General features: G+C 45.1%; 1 protein-coding gene across 1 annotated transcript in view; it reads left to right on the top strand.

Annotated features, from left to right (window-relative positions):
• Positions 1 to 5,040: 5,040 nt before the first annotated feature.
• The window catches only part of ASXL1 (ASXL transcriptional regulator 1), a 69,987-nt gene continuing 59,711 nt past the window's right edge, over positions 5,041 to 15,316 (top strand). The window contains exons 1-4 of the mRNA XM_007446853.1: positions 5,041 to 5,097; positions 11,372 to 11,454; positions 12,422 to 12,424; positions 13,796 to 13,904. Of these exons, the coding sequence (XP_007446915.1) occupies positions 5,041 to 5,097; positions 11,372 to 11,454; positions 12,422 to 12,424; positions 13,796 to 13,904 (252 nt within the window). The remainder of the gene's footprint in view (positions 5,098 to 11,371; positions 11,455 to 12,421; positions 12,425 to 13,795; positions 13,905 to 15,316) is intronic.

The raw sequence follows: 15,316 nt of genomic DNA, 5'->3' as shown, positions 1-15,316 counted from the left end.
CTCCGCGGCATGTGGGATCTTCCCAGACTGGGGCACGAACCCGTGTTCCCTGCATCGGCAGGCCGACTCTCAACCAGTGCGCCACCAGGGAAGCCCCCCACAAATCTTAAATAAAATGAAAAGAAGTATTACTAAAGGTGTTCTCATACTGTTAAGCATTAAAATCTTTATTTTTTTCATCATACTCAAATGAGTATGAGTAGCACATACTCATTCTAGAAGATCTGGAAACTACAGACAAGTGTAAAGAAGTGAAAAACATTATATCTGCCACCTTAATCTAAGCACTTTGTTTTGTGGTTTAGATGAAAAATATTTTTTTTCAATTAAAAAAATGTGGGCTTCCCTGGTGGCACAGTGGTTGAGAGTCCGCCTGCCGATGCAGGGGACACGGGTTCATGCCCCGGTTTGGGAAGATCCCACATGCCGCAGAGCGGCTGGGCCCGTGAGCCATGGCCGCTGAGCCTGCGCGTCCGGAGCCCGTGCTCCGCAACGGGAGAGGCCACAACAGTGAGAGGCCCGCGTACCACACACTCACACACACACACACACAAAAGTAATACTTTGTAGGAAACACCCTCCCCCCAAATTGGCTGTAGTCTCACAAACCAGAAGTAACCATTATTAACACTTTGGTGGCGTAAAATGGGATTTAAACACTTTTTCAGCCTCATGGGAGACTGAAAAAACAGGAATGGATTTATGTGATGGTGAATGGCAGGTAAGCTGAGTTAGGGCTGTCCATCACGTGGGCAGATTCTGTGCCTAACAACCACAGTGAGGTGAGGAGGTCTCCATCTCTAAGCATCTTTACAACTTGCATAGGTCTGTTTGGGTGAATCCTGCCTCACTGTTTACCAATTCTGCCTGGGCAGGTTCCAAATACTGGATAGGGCTTATTCCGTGGGAAATTAGTAGTTAGGGACTTTGTCCAATAAAGTAATTATTGAGTAAGGTCATCCAGATTGAGTGCCTACCATGTGCCAAGACTGTACCAGATGTTGGGGGTGTGATAATGACCTTAAGAAAATGCTAACAAGAGCACAGACATTAGACCAGAAATCATACAAGGAAATGAAATGTGGGCAGTACCAGGAGAGGTGCACATTTGTGGATCATCTGCTATGCTGGAAGTTTAGCAGATGTGATCTCACTGGGACCTGAGGGAGGTAATTTGACCTCTCTGAACCTCAACTTCACTTGAAAATGGGGACAGAGTCACTGGGAGAGAACATTCGTTAGCGTGGCAAACTCTGTTTCAGGGTTCACTGAAGGTTCACTGAAGTATAAAAATGAGACACTTTTTACACTTCAGAGTCTAAACCTTCTTGGTGGCAAAGAGAGCTGGCCTTTAGTGAGTCTACTGTGTTCAAGGTGTTTTACAAAGGTCCCATTTAATCCCAATTCCACCCTTTGAGTTTATGTACCCCATTGTCTAAATTGATGGCTCTGAGTCAATGGGAGTTTTCATAACTTGACCAAGACCACACAGCTGGAGAATGACTGCAAGAAGATTTAAACCCAGGCCTGCTGAAGTCCAAAGCCAGTGGCAATACATTATCTCATAGTGAGGTTCCAGGGGTGTATGTGTCCTTTGGGGAATGCTTGGGTCTGCTGGTGGTGTGTTTGTTATTCAGATTCCTGAATGTGTGCTTTGCTCATAACTGTGCAGTTTGAAAACACTGACTCACACCCAAATAGGGCAGGGTTGGATATCAGTCCCGTTTATCTTATACTGCCCTGTGGCACCTGTGTTGACTTCAAAGAAATTTTGTAATAAAAGCACTGTGATTAAAAACAGAAAAACACACACCAAAAAAATGTATAGGTTTGTTTTTGGTGCTTGTGACAAGAGGATACACTCATGAGTGTCATTAACTTAAAAAATGACAGCTATTGTGGAGCGGCTGGGCCCGTGAGCCATGGCCGTTGAGCCTGCTCGTCCGGAGCCTGTGCTCCGCAATGGGAGAGGCCACAACAGTGAGAGGCCCACATACGGAAAAAAAAAAAAAAAAAAAAAAAAAAAAAAAAAAATGACAGCTATTTAAGGCTTAGTGACTAAAGCCAATTTTCTAACACACATCTTGTATAGTCCTCTGAACATACTCTTTTCACACTTAACTATGATGTTGTCATTAGTTTCCGTTTGATTCTGCAAGGGCAGAGACCTTGAACATTCACATTTGGATTCCCCCATGGCTTGACCCAACTGACAGCCAGGCAGAATTGGCCGAAAAACTTAAAGGCGTTTCCATGGTGCCTGCCTACATTAGCTTTCTTTTGCTACTGTAAAAAGTTACCAGATTTAGTGGCTTAAAACCTTCGGTCTCACACTTTCTATGGGTCAGAAGTCTGGACTGTGTGGCTTAGCTGGTTCTCCGACACAGGTAAAATCAAGGTGTTAGCAGGACCGGACTCCTCTCTGCAGATTCCGGGGTTGGGGTGGGGAGAACCTGCTTCCAAGCTCAGTCAGGTTGTGAAAGCTCAGTCCCATGAGGCCGCAGGACTGAGGTCCCATTACTTGCTGACAGGGCTTGTTCTCAGCTTCTAAAGGCTGCCTACATTCCCTGGCTCATGGCCCCTTCATCTACAGTGGGTTGAGTTCCTTTCAGGCTTCGAAACGGATTCTTCTCCTGCCTCTTCTCTCCAAAGCATCTCTTTTGCATTCCTCTTCTGCTTTTTAAGGGTCCATGTGATTACACTGGGTCCACCCTGATAATCCAGGATAATCTCCCTATTTTATGGTCCTTAATTCCACCTGCAATGTCCCTTTTGCCATGGAATGTAACATATTCACAGGTTCCAGGGACTAGGGCATAGATAGTTTAAATTTTTTGTGGGGGAGGGGGCGAGGAGGACGTTATTCTGCCAACCACAGTGTCTGTATTAAACATGTAAATTTTAGAATGGATCTTCTCTAGTTGACTCCTTGGAGGTCAGAGGGGGGTGAAGCTATTCAGAAGAAAACATTTAAAACAAGCCAAATGACTTGTCAAAGGTCACTGCGTCTGCTGTAGATTAAACCCCCACCACCCCCACCACCCCTTTGTGAAAAATCAGGTCAAACAATTTTTTGGTCGTGGAGGTGGGGCTCTTCCTTTCCCCCTATTGGGGTGAAGTTAGAAGGGGACAGAAGATTTAAAAAACATGCCTATTTCACCTTCTACAGTCTATTCACTTTGCAGGGTTTTGTTTATTGGACGTGCAAGTCTTCTGTGTGGCGAGCGTTAGAAGCAGGAGCACTGAACTCCATGATGTTAGGCTTTGGCAGCACGTGTTGATCTTCCCTAAGCACTGCGCTAACACCAGGGAGTGGAGGGTGTGCTTCCTCACCCTGGGATAACTTTCAAATGTGGCCATTGACCCTTCCTCCCTAATTTTAAAGAAGTGGCCACTATCCAGTTTAGGACTGATTCTAGGAATGTTTCTGGACGTTGACTGGTTCAACAAATAGGCACAGAAAACCTATGTGTTCGGTACTCTGAACATTATTTCATTTCATGCTTTGCAACCAAGGCTCAGAGAGGGTAAGTACAGTGCCCATTGCCCCTCGGCTGGTACCAATTATTAAACACTTGCTTTATGTCAGGAGCCAAATTATATGGACCTAATGTCATGGTCCCCCTTCACACCCTCTTCCAACCTGCCAGCTGTTTTATGTTGATTTTAATCTCAATAATGCTGTGAGGTATTAGGCTGATAGCCATGGAGTGGCTTAGCCAGAATTCCGGTCTAGGTCCGTTTGACTCCAGGTTCTGTGTTCCCTTCAGGATATTGCCTCTAAAAAGGCCTCAGGTGCATTCTGGTAAGTATGTTCCTAAAGTCCAAGTTCTTCACACAACCCGTAATGGTATCACCAAGTTCACCAGGTGGCATGAACGCTGTAAGCTGCGTGTGCAGCTTCTGCAAATAAAGCTTCTGCAAACACATAGCGGCATGAAAGCAGAGGAGGAAATGGGGAACTGTCTAGGTTCATCAATCGTGAAATAACCGTTTTACTGGTATGAGTATCTTTTTGTCTCATTATTATGCGGCAGTGAGTCATTTAGGGGAGGACCAAAAGGGAAAGTCCTGTCTCTTGTTACCTACAAGAAGTGTCAGTGAAAACCGCTCAGGCGGAGAGAGGCACAAAGTGGGCGCTGGAAGTCGAGCTACCAGTTCTCGATCCCCCCCCTTTACCCGCGTGGCGGCCCCAAGGAGAGACGCGCCGAAGGGGTTAAACACAACTCACGGTAGTGGGACACAGGGCCACCGCCCCTTCCCAGCATCGCCTCCCAGAATGCCTCAGGCCCCCAGCCAGTTCCCGCACCTCGCGAGACTCCGCCCAGCCCCTTTCCCGAACGACTGTCCGGCCCCCTTCCTTACCGAGCTCTGCGCGGGGCAGAGGAAGGGAGGGGAGGGCGGAAAAGACGGGCCGCGGGGCACGCTGGGAAGTGTGGTCCAAGAGTTTCACTCAGCCATATTCTTCCGGAGCGGGGGAGGCCAGAGAGGCAGCCGGGACTACGACTCCCAGCCGCCCTTTCGGTTTGTTTTTGTTCAAAAAAAAAAAACCCCCACACTCCCCCTCCTCACTCTTCACACACACTCACACACACCCACGGCAGACACGCACACACCCGGGCGCCGAAGGGAAAGCCGCGTCTCGCCTTCCCGCCCCGCCGCCAGTCCGGTCTTGGCCTCGCAGTAGAGCGGGAAAGCGGAGGCCGGAGCCGTGACCTCTGACCCCGTGGTTATGCGGAGCCGCCGCATTCCTTAGCGATCGCGGGGCTACCTCCTCCTTCGCCGCTGCTGCCGCCACCGCCGCGGGCGACTGACGCAGCGCGGGCGCGTGGAGCCGCCACCCCTCCCCCACCGCCACCCTCGCGCCGGGTCTAGCTCACGCGCGCCGCCGCCGCCACGCGCCCCCCGCCGCCGCCGCCGCCGCCGCCGCCGCCGCCACCGCCGCCGCCGCCCCGCGCCGCCGCCGCCGCCGCCGCCGCCGCCCCAGCCCACCCAGCCCGGAGGTCCCGCGTGGAGCCGCCGCCGCCGGGGAGGAGGAGGATGAAGGACAAACAGAAGAGGAAGAAGGAGCGCACGTGGGCAGAGGCCGCGCGCCTGGTGAGGCGGGCCGCCGAGGGGGGCTCGATGGGGGGGCGTGGGGGGTTGGCTCGCCGAGCACCCCCCCACTGGGAGGGGGGAGGGGCGAAGCCCTGCCCACTGTAGGAGGGGGCGGGCCCCCCTTCCTGCTGGAAAGGGACAATCCCCCAAGGCGTTGGGTGGGGAGAGGTCCCCCGCCGGGTCGGAGGTGGCGCCTTTTTCTGCACGTCCCCCCTCTAAATTCCTGCGGAGGGGTCGAGCTGGCAGGCCGGCTCCTCCCCGTCCGGGCGGAGGGGCCCCCGCCTCCCCTCCCCCACTGTTTGGCAGCTTCTAGGGGGTCTGGGGAAGCTTCGTTTATGCACTCGGGGGAGTTAGGTTTCCGGGAAGGGTCGGAAGCGCCTCCCTCGCTTCCTGGTGGGCAATGGGGTGGTGCGTTTGACTCCAGGGGTTGGAAAGAGCCCCCGGTTTCAAGGACGCGAGTGGCATTTTGAGCTTTCGCAATCTAAACCAGGTGTGTGGAGGGAAGCAAATGCTTACTCCCAGCTTGAACCCTGAGCCTTGGTTCTCAAACTTCAGTGTCCTGTGGGGACACCTGGGATTGTTGTTAGGAATGCTCATCCTAGGGCCCTACTTAAGACCTACTGAGTCTGAGATTCTGGAGTAGAGCTTGAATATCTTCATTTTAACCAGCTTCTCGGGTTGGTTGTAAAGCAGGTGGCCCACGTACCACACTTCTGAGATTCTGCTGACCGGACTTCACAAGCTAGACTGGAAACAGGCACTCTGCAGAGAACTAACTACACTTTGCAAAGAATGTATGCCTGTGTTCTCTATTCCTTAGTGTCCTGGTGCATGTATACATGAAGTGTTGGGCAAAGACCAGTGTCTCTGAAGATAATGCTCACTGAGGACTTAGCAAAGGAGAGAGTAATTTGAGTATTTGAAGCTGCCTCATAATGGGGGTTGTGAATTTTCTGTTCTCAAAGTGTCAGAGGACTTGCAAGTGAAATATCTTCCTTTTGGATTTGCGCCCACAAAGCTAAGACACTTTGAGACATGTTCTTATAAAATCTTGCTGATGACAGTAGTAACAGGTTATGCTTGTCTCAGAGATGTCACTTCCTCATAACTGTCACAAAGCAGGGTTATAGTGCAGATAGTATACTTGTCTCTTGACACCCTGTAGTTTATATGTAATTGCTGTAATTCACTTTTAATGATGAATGAAGCTCAACCTTCTAATCTTTCATTTTATTGGGAAGTAGGGTTCCTGCCTCAAAGGTGTTGTGCAAAAAAAGACAAATATGTGTTGGAGGTTTTTACAGATCTTTGGTACACCTTTTTCGTTCTTGGAGCCTGTAAAACTCAGTTATTGACTTAAAAGAACGAACGCTGTTTGGTTTATAGGGGAAATTAAACTGGTGTACCTGATCATCTTCCCCAGGCATTTGTTGCCCAAGAAACGGAAGTAGCAATTAGTTTGTATGCTGAAGTTTTGTGCTTCAGTTGATTTGTTTCGGTTTGGCATATGAAATTTGCAGATTTTGAAGTACCTGAATACTTTTTTCAGGTTCAGTCAGATTTGGAAGCTTTGTTTAGCTTTCAGAATCTCTTGGTAGTTTCAGGATTTCTCCATTGTTGCTTTACCTGGAAACAAATTTAGGCCTGAAGGAGAGTAGAGGAGAGCCTGAAGGCCATGCTCTCTTTCTCCTGGAGGTTGAGTCTGTTCATTGAAATTCTCCTCTGAGTTTCTGTTCTGCAGGTGTTTATGACTCTGGGCACCAACAGGAAATTTGCTTGCCAGAGTTTTACTTGTTAGAGGTAGGCGAAAGTACCTTTAAATCCTGTGTTATTTATGTCTTGACAGAATGCTAGAGTCTGCTCGTCTCAAAGCTTTGTTGGCTCTTCCTAGTTGAAAGTCTCTAGGAATTTGGGGTCCACACTTAAGCCTCTTTAGGTTCTTGAATTTACTGTGATCTGCCCTCCAGTATCTAGGTTGCTATTTCTGTTTTATCATTGGCTCAACTCATGCTAGATTATCCCAGTAAGTTCTTTCTCTTCTTTTACTTCTATGGTTCTTCATTAAAAAATAGTAAGTCCTACTTGGAATTACTTGTGGTGCTCTTAAACACATGAAAGATGACTTGTGGGAATATGGTATGTAGTTTTGCCTGTCTTTTATTGTTTTTTGTTTAGAATTTTCTGTTCCTTTGGATGGGACTAGTTGGTGAGCGAGGGGGAACTTTTAGAGTTCTCTCCTCATTTGGGGAAAAAAGAATTGTCGTAACAAACCAAGTGCTGGAGGGTTTGTGAGGCTTAACACTGGCTAGAGAAAACCTTGACTCCAGTGAGCTATAATGATAGGGCAGTAGATTAGATCTAATTACTCTTTGGACAGGTGAATTTGGAGTGCTTGCAGTGGCGATCAGATGCACTTGCTTGGGGGCAGTTTCATACTGCTCCCGACCTTGCTCACATTGGTGGCCAAAGTGAAACCAGGAACCCTTTTAAAACTCTTTTGGTAGGAAAGAAGAGACTTTTGGACAATTTCAGTAGTGTAGTAAGCCCCAGGAGGTTGATTTTTGCAGCTGTTAATTATGTTGTTGAGAAGTAGATATTCTTCTTTCAAACATTTTGTAGTCTTGTTTTTCCTAGATGTAGGAGGTAGACCTTTGGGGGTTGGGTGGGTATAAATCCTCCTACTTGTTAGGAACAATTTGTTTGGGAGAAATAGCTGAGTGGATTTCCCTTTAGATTGAATGCCCTTAAATGGATTCTCCCTGGCTTTGAGAAACTCTTCATTGCATGCTTTATCTTTCACTTTGATTCATGACTGACCATTCTTACATCAAACATTTTTTTCCCTTTGAAGTTGGAGAAGAGATACTTTTTTTTCTAAGTATGCTTTAGAAAGACAGACTAGGGATAGAACACTGCTGAATTGTTCTTATACTGAAAGCCGGAGGCATGTACAGTTTTAATAAAAGTGAAAACTTTGTATCTTTTGATGTAACTTCCCTTTAGAGATTTTGTTTCCTCTCTCTTAGATTCTCAGGCTCTTCCTGACTGCTGTTTAAATAATTGGTAGCTAATTTTTCAGAGTCATGCTTCTTTAAAAAAAAAAAATACCATACAAAAATTCACTAGCTTAGCTCACAATTAGTATCAAAGAAGTTATATCTGTGGCAGTGAACATTAGTAGCTTGTATTGTGGGTTTGTTCAAGTCAACACTGCTTAACTTGGCACTTAGGTTCTTGGAATACAAAGATGGATAAGGTTTGCCCTTGAGGAGCTTATGGTTTTTCTGGGGATGGAGAAGGTCCAGACAGGTGAATAGAATTTCATTACAGGTGTGGTAAGTGCCATCATAGATGTATAAATGGTAATAGACATCCTGGTTCCTGCTTATTGTCTAAGCATAATTATGAATAGCTCCTCCTTTTACTCTCAAGTGTCTTGCTTTGGAAGATAAATTATCAGTGTTGTACAACTGTGGGGCACTGAAAAGAGACATTGAACTGTCTGGCAGAGAGCAGAGAAGGCTTCCTGGAGGAAGGTGCTTTCCGAACTGAATCTTGAAGGGTGAGTAGGAGTTAGGCCTGTCACAGAGGATGTAAGCAGGAGCTGGTAACAAAAAATAGGAGTGTGTGTGTTTATTTGCAGGGTGGAGAGTGTGGGAACTGGGTAGAACTACACATAGTTATTGGAACATAAAGTTTGTGGAGAGACAGGCAGAGATCAAATTGTGAGGGCCTTGTACGCCAGGCCAGCACACGCCTACTTGGTGCCAGGCACTGTAGGCACTCAGTACATTATCTCTAATCTCTACAACAACTCTGAGAGGAAGATCTCAGTATCCTTCCTTCACAAACGAAGGAACCTAGGCTTAGGGTGGGTAGGTAACTTGCCCAAGTTTAGAAGACCAGAATTTGAATTCCTTAGAACCAGGTCTGTCTGGTTCTAAAACCTGTGCTTTTCCAGTGGACTAGTGGTCTCTCTGGAAGCCTCAGCTTTCGCTGTATATAATTAGGTTGCTTTTGAAGGACTTTAAAGTGGGAAAGTGATTAGGGCAGGTTTATTTTGTTGGACTGACTAGGGCTATATAGCAGGGTAAGTTATGCAAAAACGGGGATTCGGTCTTTTTTTACTGGTGAATTTTTAGAATTGTCCCTAGCACAAAGTGAGTATTTCACGTATTTGTTGAATGAAGGAAGGCAGCGGAGTACGAATGAATTTGAGAAAAGCAGGGCTGGTTGCAGGGATATTAGCGAAAAGGCTGTTGTGTCAGGTCAGGTCAGAAACTGGTGGTGGGAACTGGGGGGACAGGTGAGAGTGAAGGGTGATGCCTGGGTTTCTGAATTAGGTGATGAGACAGGCTGCCGACCAACGAGAGGAATGTTAGAAGGCGGGGTGTGTGTGTGTGTATGTATGTGTGTGTGGATGAATTAGAGTAGGTGAGCCTGTGGGACGTCCAGTACAGAACTGAGTATTTGGAGTCTGAAGCTTGGGAAGCAGTCCGCAGTCCAGGCTAGAGGTAGAGATTTGGGAGTTATCAGAATTTTGGTAGTAGTTGAAACTGTGAGAGATGATAATGACACCCACGGAGAATGTAAAAACTGAACAGAGAGAGGCTAAGAATGGGACCACGGTAGAGGTTTTATTTCAGCAGCTACTCCTTCAAGACTTGACTTCCTTTAGTGCTCAGGGTTCACGTTCTTCCACAGAGAGAACCTTCGCAGCAGCCCTGTCAGGCTTCTGGCCGTACATGTCACCTGTGACAGCAGTACAGTGCTTCGTTGCTACGGTCATTAAATGACTGCAAGATGTTGGTGTGGTTTGGAGTAACCTCCGCAGCTGCACTGGTAGAGATGGTACAGAGATATTGACAGCCTCTCTTTTTTCCTCCCTGAGAGGAATAACATTTCGAAAACAACTCAGCTTTTTCAAGTGAGAGAGCTCTGGTTGCTCACTATGACCTTACTGCCAGGACTTAGTTAGATGTCGCTAACATAAGTGGGATGTTCCATTTCTCATTGTTTGCTTGCACCAATCATATAGGATCACAGCATCATGTTGCCAAATGGCAAAATGTACTGTGGCAGTTAACAGAATTTCACAGCCCAGTGGCACAAAAGCCATCATTTAAAAAATATGGGTACTGGGAATTCCCTGGTGGTCCAGTGGTTAGGACTCTATGCTTTCACTGCCAGGGGCACAGGTTCAGCCCCTGTTTGGGGAGCTAAGATCCTGCAAGTGTGCCCCCCCCCCCAAAAAAAAAAAGATAAAAAAATATGGATACTGGGCTTCCCTGGTGGCGCAGTGGTTGAGAGTCCGCCGCTGGGAGAATCTGGCAATAATAATAATAGCTAATTCTCACGTACTGCTCATTATGTGCCGTGTACTTTTCTTTTTTTGAATACTGAGCCGCGTTGGGTCTTCGTTGCTGCACGTGGGCTTTTTCGGGTTGCAACGAACAGGGGCTACTCTTCGTTGCGGTGCACGGGCTTCTCAGCGTGGTGGCTTCTCTTGTTGCCGAGCACGGGCTCTAGGCTCGCAGGCTTCAGTAGTTGTGGCTCACGGGCTCTAGAGCTCAGGCTCAGTAGTTGTGGTGCACGGGCTTCGTTGCTCCGCGGCATGTGGGAACTTCCCAGACCAGGGCTTGAACCCGTGTCCCCTGCATTGGCAGGCGGATTCTTAACCACTGCACCACTAGGGAAGCCCGCCATGTACTTTTTCTTTTTTTTGGCGGTACGCAGTCCTCTCACTGTTGTGGCCTCTCCCGTTGCGGAGCGCAGGCTGCGGACGCGCAGGCCCAGCGGCCATGGCTCACGGGCCCAGCCGCTCCGCGGCATGCGGGATCTTCCCGGACCGGGGCACGAACCCGTGTCCCCTGCATCGGCAGGCGGACTCTCAACCACTGCGCCACCAGGGAAGCCCCTAAATGCATTTCTGTCTTATAATTTATTGCGTAGAAAACTATGTATTCTGTGGTTTAGGCATATTAACAGCATCAAGTTAAGCGGTAATCAAGGTTGCTAAGGCCCCACATATCATAACAAGTATGCTAAGAGGTTGTGTGTTTTCAGAATTGAGAATTAGAATATTTCATCTAATTGCAGTCACTTTCAGCAACTAGTTAGATATATGTGTCATTTGGTTTCAGAAGTAATTTTGTCTGTGGAAAGACTAAATTGTCAGCAGCGGTACCTCATAGCAGAATTGTAGCCCATGTTATATAGTGATGGATGTAAATGGAAGTTGCACACTGAAATCAGAACACTTATATTTCTTCAGGTACTAGAAAACTACTCAGACGCTCCAATGACACCAAAACAGATTCTGCAGGTCATAGAGGCAGAAGGACTAAAGGAAATGAGGTTTGTAAATGGCTCTTGTTGCTTAATGTGAGGGTTTCACAGGACACATGTCTTCCTGCACTCAGGCAGTGATATGAGAAAGTCTGCATGTGTATATATGTGTACATACACACACACACACACACACATCTGGTGGTGGTGTGGAACTATCTCCCATGTTGTGTGTCCTCTGGGTGGAGGGTGGGAGTGGCTCAACATTCATTTGTTTTCATCAGAGGTTCAGTGGCTTTCCCTATCCTTGTTCTCCCATAAATTTCTACATGGAGCTTGTTTTTTGTGTAAGGAGCCAGCACATTTTCTCGTGTACTCTGTTTTGCAAGTTTCAGTGATAGAGAAGGGACAGACTCTGATAGGCTCCTTCGTGTCTAAAACTTCCCTTCTCTCTATACCATATCTTTGAAGTCCTTTGTTTTAGGATCAAAGAAGGGTGGTCTAATCACCATAAAACCCACTGGCTTTTTTTCCCCCTACTGATTCTAGGCACTCATGATATGAGCATACTAAATTTGGAGGTGACCTTGATTTTCTTATCCTATGATATATTTTTCCTAGAGAAGCAACAAATTGGAAACACAGAAAGAATTGCAGGCACAAACAAAAATCATTGCCTGTCCTGAATCCTTTCTCTCCTCACCCCAACCTTTTTTAAAATTAAAATGAAAGAGGAGAGCACAACACAGTTCCTTCTTGGGATTCAGAACAGACAGCATATATTTTGCTGGTTAAGCTTTAGCTGCTTGAAATTGATCTTTTAGGATCAAAAGATCCTCACTTTCCAGTTGTCAGTTCAAACATTCTCTAGCTGACGTTTTGTGGGGAGGGAAGATCAGGATTGTCTAGATACATTCATTTAAATACTACCTATGCACTGTGTAGTGTTATAATTGTTTTTTTGTTTGTTTTGTTTTTATGTGCTATTTCCCATCATGCTGCTGTCTGCACTGCTGTTGGACCACTGTGCCTATAGAAGGTAAATTAGTCCCTTTGGGACAGATGGAGTTGAGAACCTAACTTGTTTCTGCTTCTAGCTCTTACAGGAATTGTGAAGCAGTCATGGTGGCTCGTGATGAGTGAGCAGCTCTGTGATTTGTAGACAGAGGTATAGTGTGTAGGAGTCACACTGTTTCAAGAAAGACTCTGCCAGCATGCCTTTCCCCACTGTAGCAGAGACATTAGCACACCCACTTGATACTCCAGATTCTGCACAAGGTTTCTTTTACAGATTGGTTCTTGGTGAAATTTTTTTTTTTTTTTTAGCATCCAGTGTGTTCCAAAGCCGAATAAGTAATAGGGTTTTTTTAAATGGCTTTTTTAGACTCAGAATTTATTTTTAACACTCTGCATAAATTAGGGCCTCTAATTCTGAAAAATGCTGAGAGGCTTTACTTGAGATATTTATATTTATTTAAAATGCTGGGGAGAGGGAAGAGAAGGTGCACAGGTGAACCCTAGCACTAACATGCTAGCGTCAAACTCAGTTAATATTAATAATGGACATTTGTCTGTATTTTTGACAGCTTTTCTATTTTAAGATTTAGTAAGTAGTCGCTAACTCACATGAATTGTCATTGTTTTGAGACCTACTGTTGTAGCAGGGACCATGATATAACTTAATATGCTATCTCTTTTTTTGGTTTAATGTTTGAGCATTATTGGGTACTAAATCCATTTGACTTTTTATATTCAAATTTAAATGATTGCTCCTGGGTAGATATAAAATAAAACCCATCTTTTCCCCCTTCCCAAATGAGAAAAAGCAAATGAAATACTGTTCCTTTTGTGTGTTTATTAGAAAATGTTAACTGGAAAAAAAAGTGTGCTTATTTTCTTGGGACAGCACCAGTGATCCTGTGGGTTTTGTGTTGAAAATGTTACGTGGCAGTTTCTGAGCATGTTACGCAGGTTGGAATATAGATGCTAGGAAACTCTCGGTTTTGTTTTTAATTAACATTAAAATTTAATTTAAATATTTTGGGCAAATAAAAATATTGGGTAATTTGTTTTCAAAACTCCTGAGTGTACCTGAAAAATCATTGTGTAGTGTTTCTAAATTTCTTGAGAGTTTGGTTCATATTGTCAAAAGGCACTAAAGAATTGTCAGGTATGGAGTGGAGATATCAAGATAGCATGTCTTGTCCCAGAGCTCTCTGGGTGTGATTTATGTGAATTTCATTTGTTGCTCTTTTGCCACTTTCAAAGTAGAATTCTTGTCATGGGATGTTTTCTTTTATATTTCTTCCTCTTTTTCTTGATTTAAGAGTGAGTTAAAGGGTATTAGAGCTTTGAGTAAGTAGACATATTGATTTGTATGACCACCTTCCATCCTTGTATGTTTTTACAGTGGGACGTCCCCTCTTGCATGTCTTAATGCCATGCTACATTCCAATTCAAGAGGAGGAGAGGGGTTATTTTATAAACTACCTGGCCGGATCAGCCTTTTTACACTCAAGGTAAGTAATATAAACTCTACTTTAGTGCAGTGGTTCTTCAGCTTTTAGTGTTCCTAAGAATCACTGGTAGGTCTGGAATGTGGCCCATGAATTTGCATTTCTAATAGGCAGGCAGGTGATGCTGATGCTGTTTTTCTGAAATGGCGCATTGAGATGTTCTAGTGTGAACAGAGTATTAGGAATTATTTAGTCATATCAGCTATTGTGTCTGTATTCAGTTTTTCCTTGTTTATATCTTTGCAGATTGTATGCAATAGAGGGATAAGTATGTGTGGAGGTAATTGCAAATGTGCCTTAATTATAGTTTTCTTTGTAATAATATGTGAAGGATAAATTACTGGACAGCCAAGTACGACTTAGTCTATGGAAAATAACTGAAATGTGAAAATACTTGTGGAAATTCAAAAACTCAGCATTTACCAAGTGACACTAATTACAAAGGAAGAGAACTTAAATCAGGTTCAGTTCGTAAGCATAAATAGAGCTGAAATGAACAAGCTAATTATTTTTCTACCATTTGTGATATACATCATTTAAACCAGGGATTGGCAGATTTTTTTCTGTAAAGAACCAGAAAATAAATATTGTAGGTTTTGTGGGCCATACTGTCTCTATCGTAACTATTCAACTCTGCCATTGAAGCAGGAAAGCAGCCACAGAGAATGCACAAACGAATGGGCATGGGTGTGTTCCAATAAGACATTATTATTATTTTTTTTTTTTACATCTTTTTTGGGGTATAATTGCTTTACAATGGTGTGTTAGTTTCTGCTTTATAACAAAGTGAATCAGTTATACATATACATATGTTCCCATATCTCTTCCCTCTTGCGTCTCCCTCCCTCCCACCCTCCCTATCCCGCCCCTCCAGGCGGTCACAAAGCACCGAGTCGATATCACTGTGCCATGCGGCTGCTTCCCACTAGCTATCTACCTTACGTTTGTTAGTATATATATGTCCATGTCTCTCTCTCGCCCTATCACAGCTCACCCTTCCCCCTCCCCATATCCTCAAGTCCGTTCTCCAGTAGGTCTGTGTCTTTATTCCTGTCTTACCCCTAGGTTCTTCATAACATTTTTTTTTCTTAAATTCCATATATATGTGTTAGCATAAGGTATTTGTCTTTCTCTTTCTGACTTACTTCACTCTGTATAACAGACTCTAGGTCTATCCACCTCATTACAAATAGCTCAGTTTCGTTTCTTTTTATGGCTGAGTAATATTCCATTGTATGTATGTGCCACATCTTCTTTATCCATTCATCTGACGATGGGCACTTAGGTTGTTTCCATCTCCAGGCTATTGTAAATAGAGCTGCAATGAACATTTTGGTACATGACTCTTTTTGAATTATGGTTTTCTCAGGGTATATGCCCAGTAGTGGGATTGCTGGGTCATATGGTAGTTCTAT

This window comes from Lipotes vexillifer, unplaced genomic scaffold (assembly GCF_000442215.2).
Source record: "Lipotes vexillifer unplaced genomic scaffold, Lipotes_vexillifer_v1.1 scaffold75, whole genome shotgun sequence".
In the NCBI taxonomy this organism is placed as follows: Eukaryota; Metazoa; Chordata; class Mammalia; order Artiodactyla; family Lipotidae; genus Lipotes; species Lipotes vexillifer.
The sequence above is the reverse complement of the archived record's forward strand: the minus strand, read 5'-3'. Positions and strand labels throughout refer to the sequence as shown.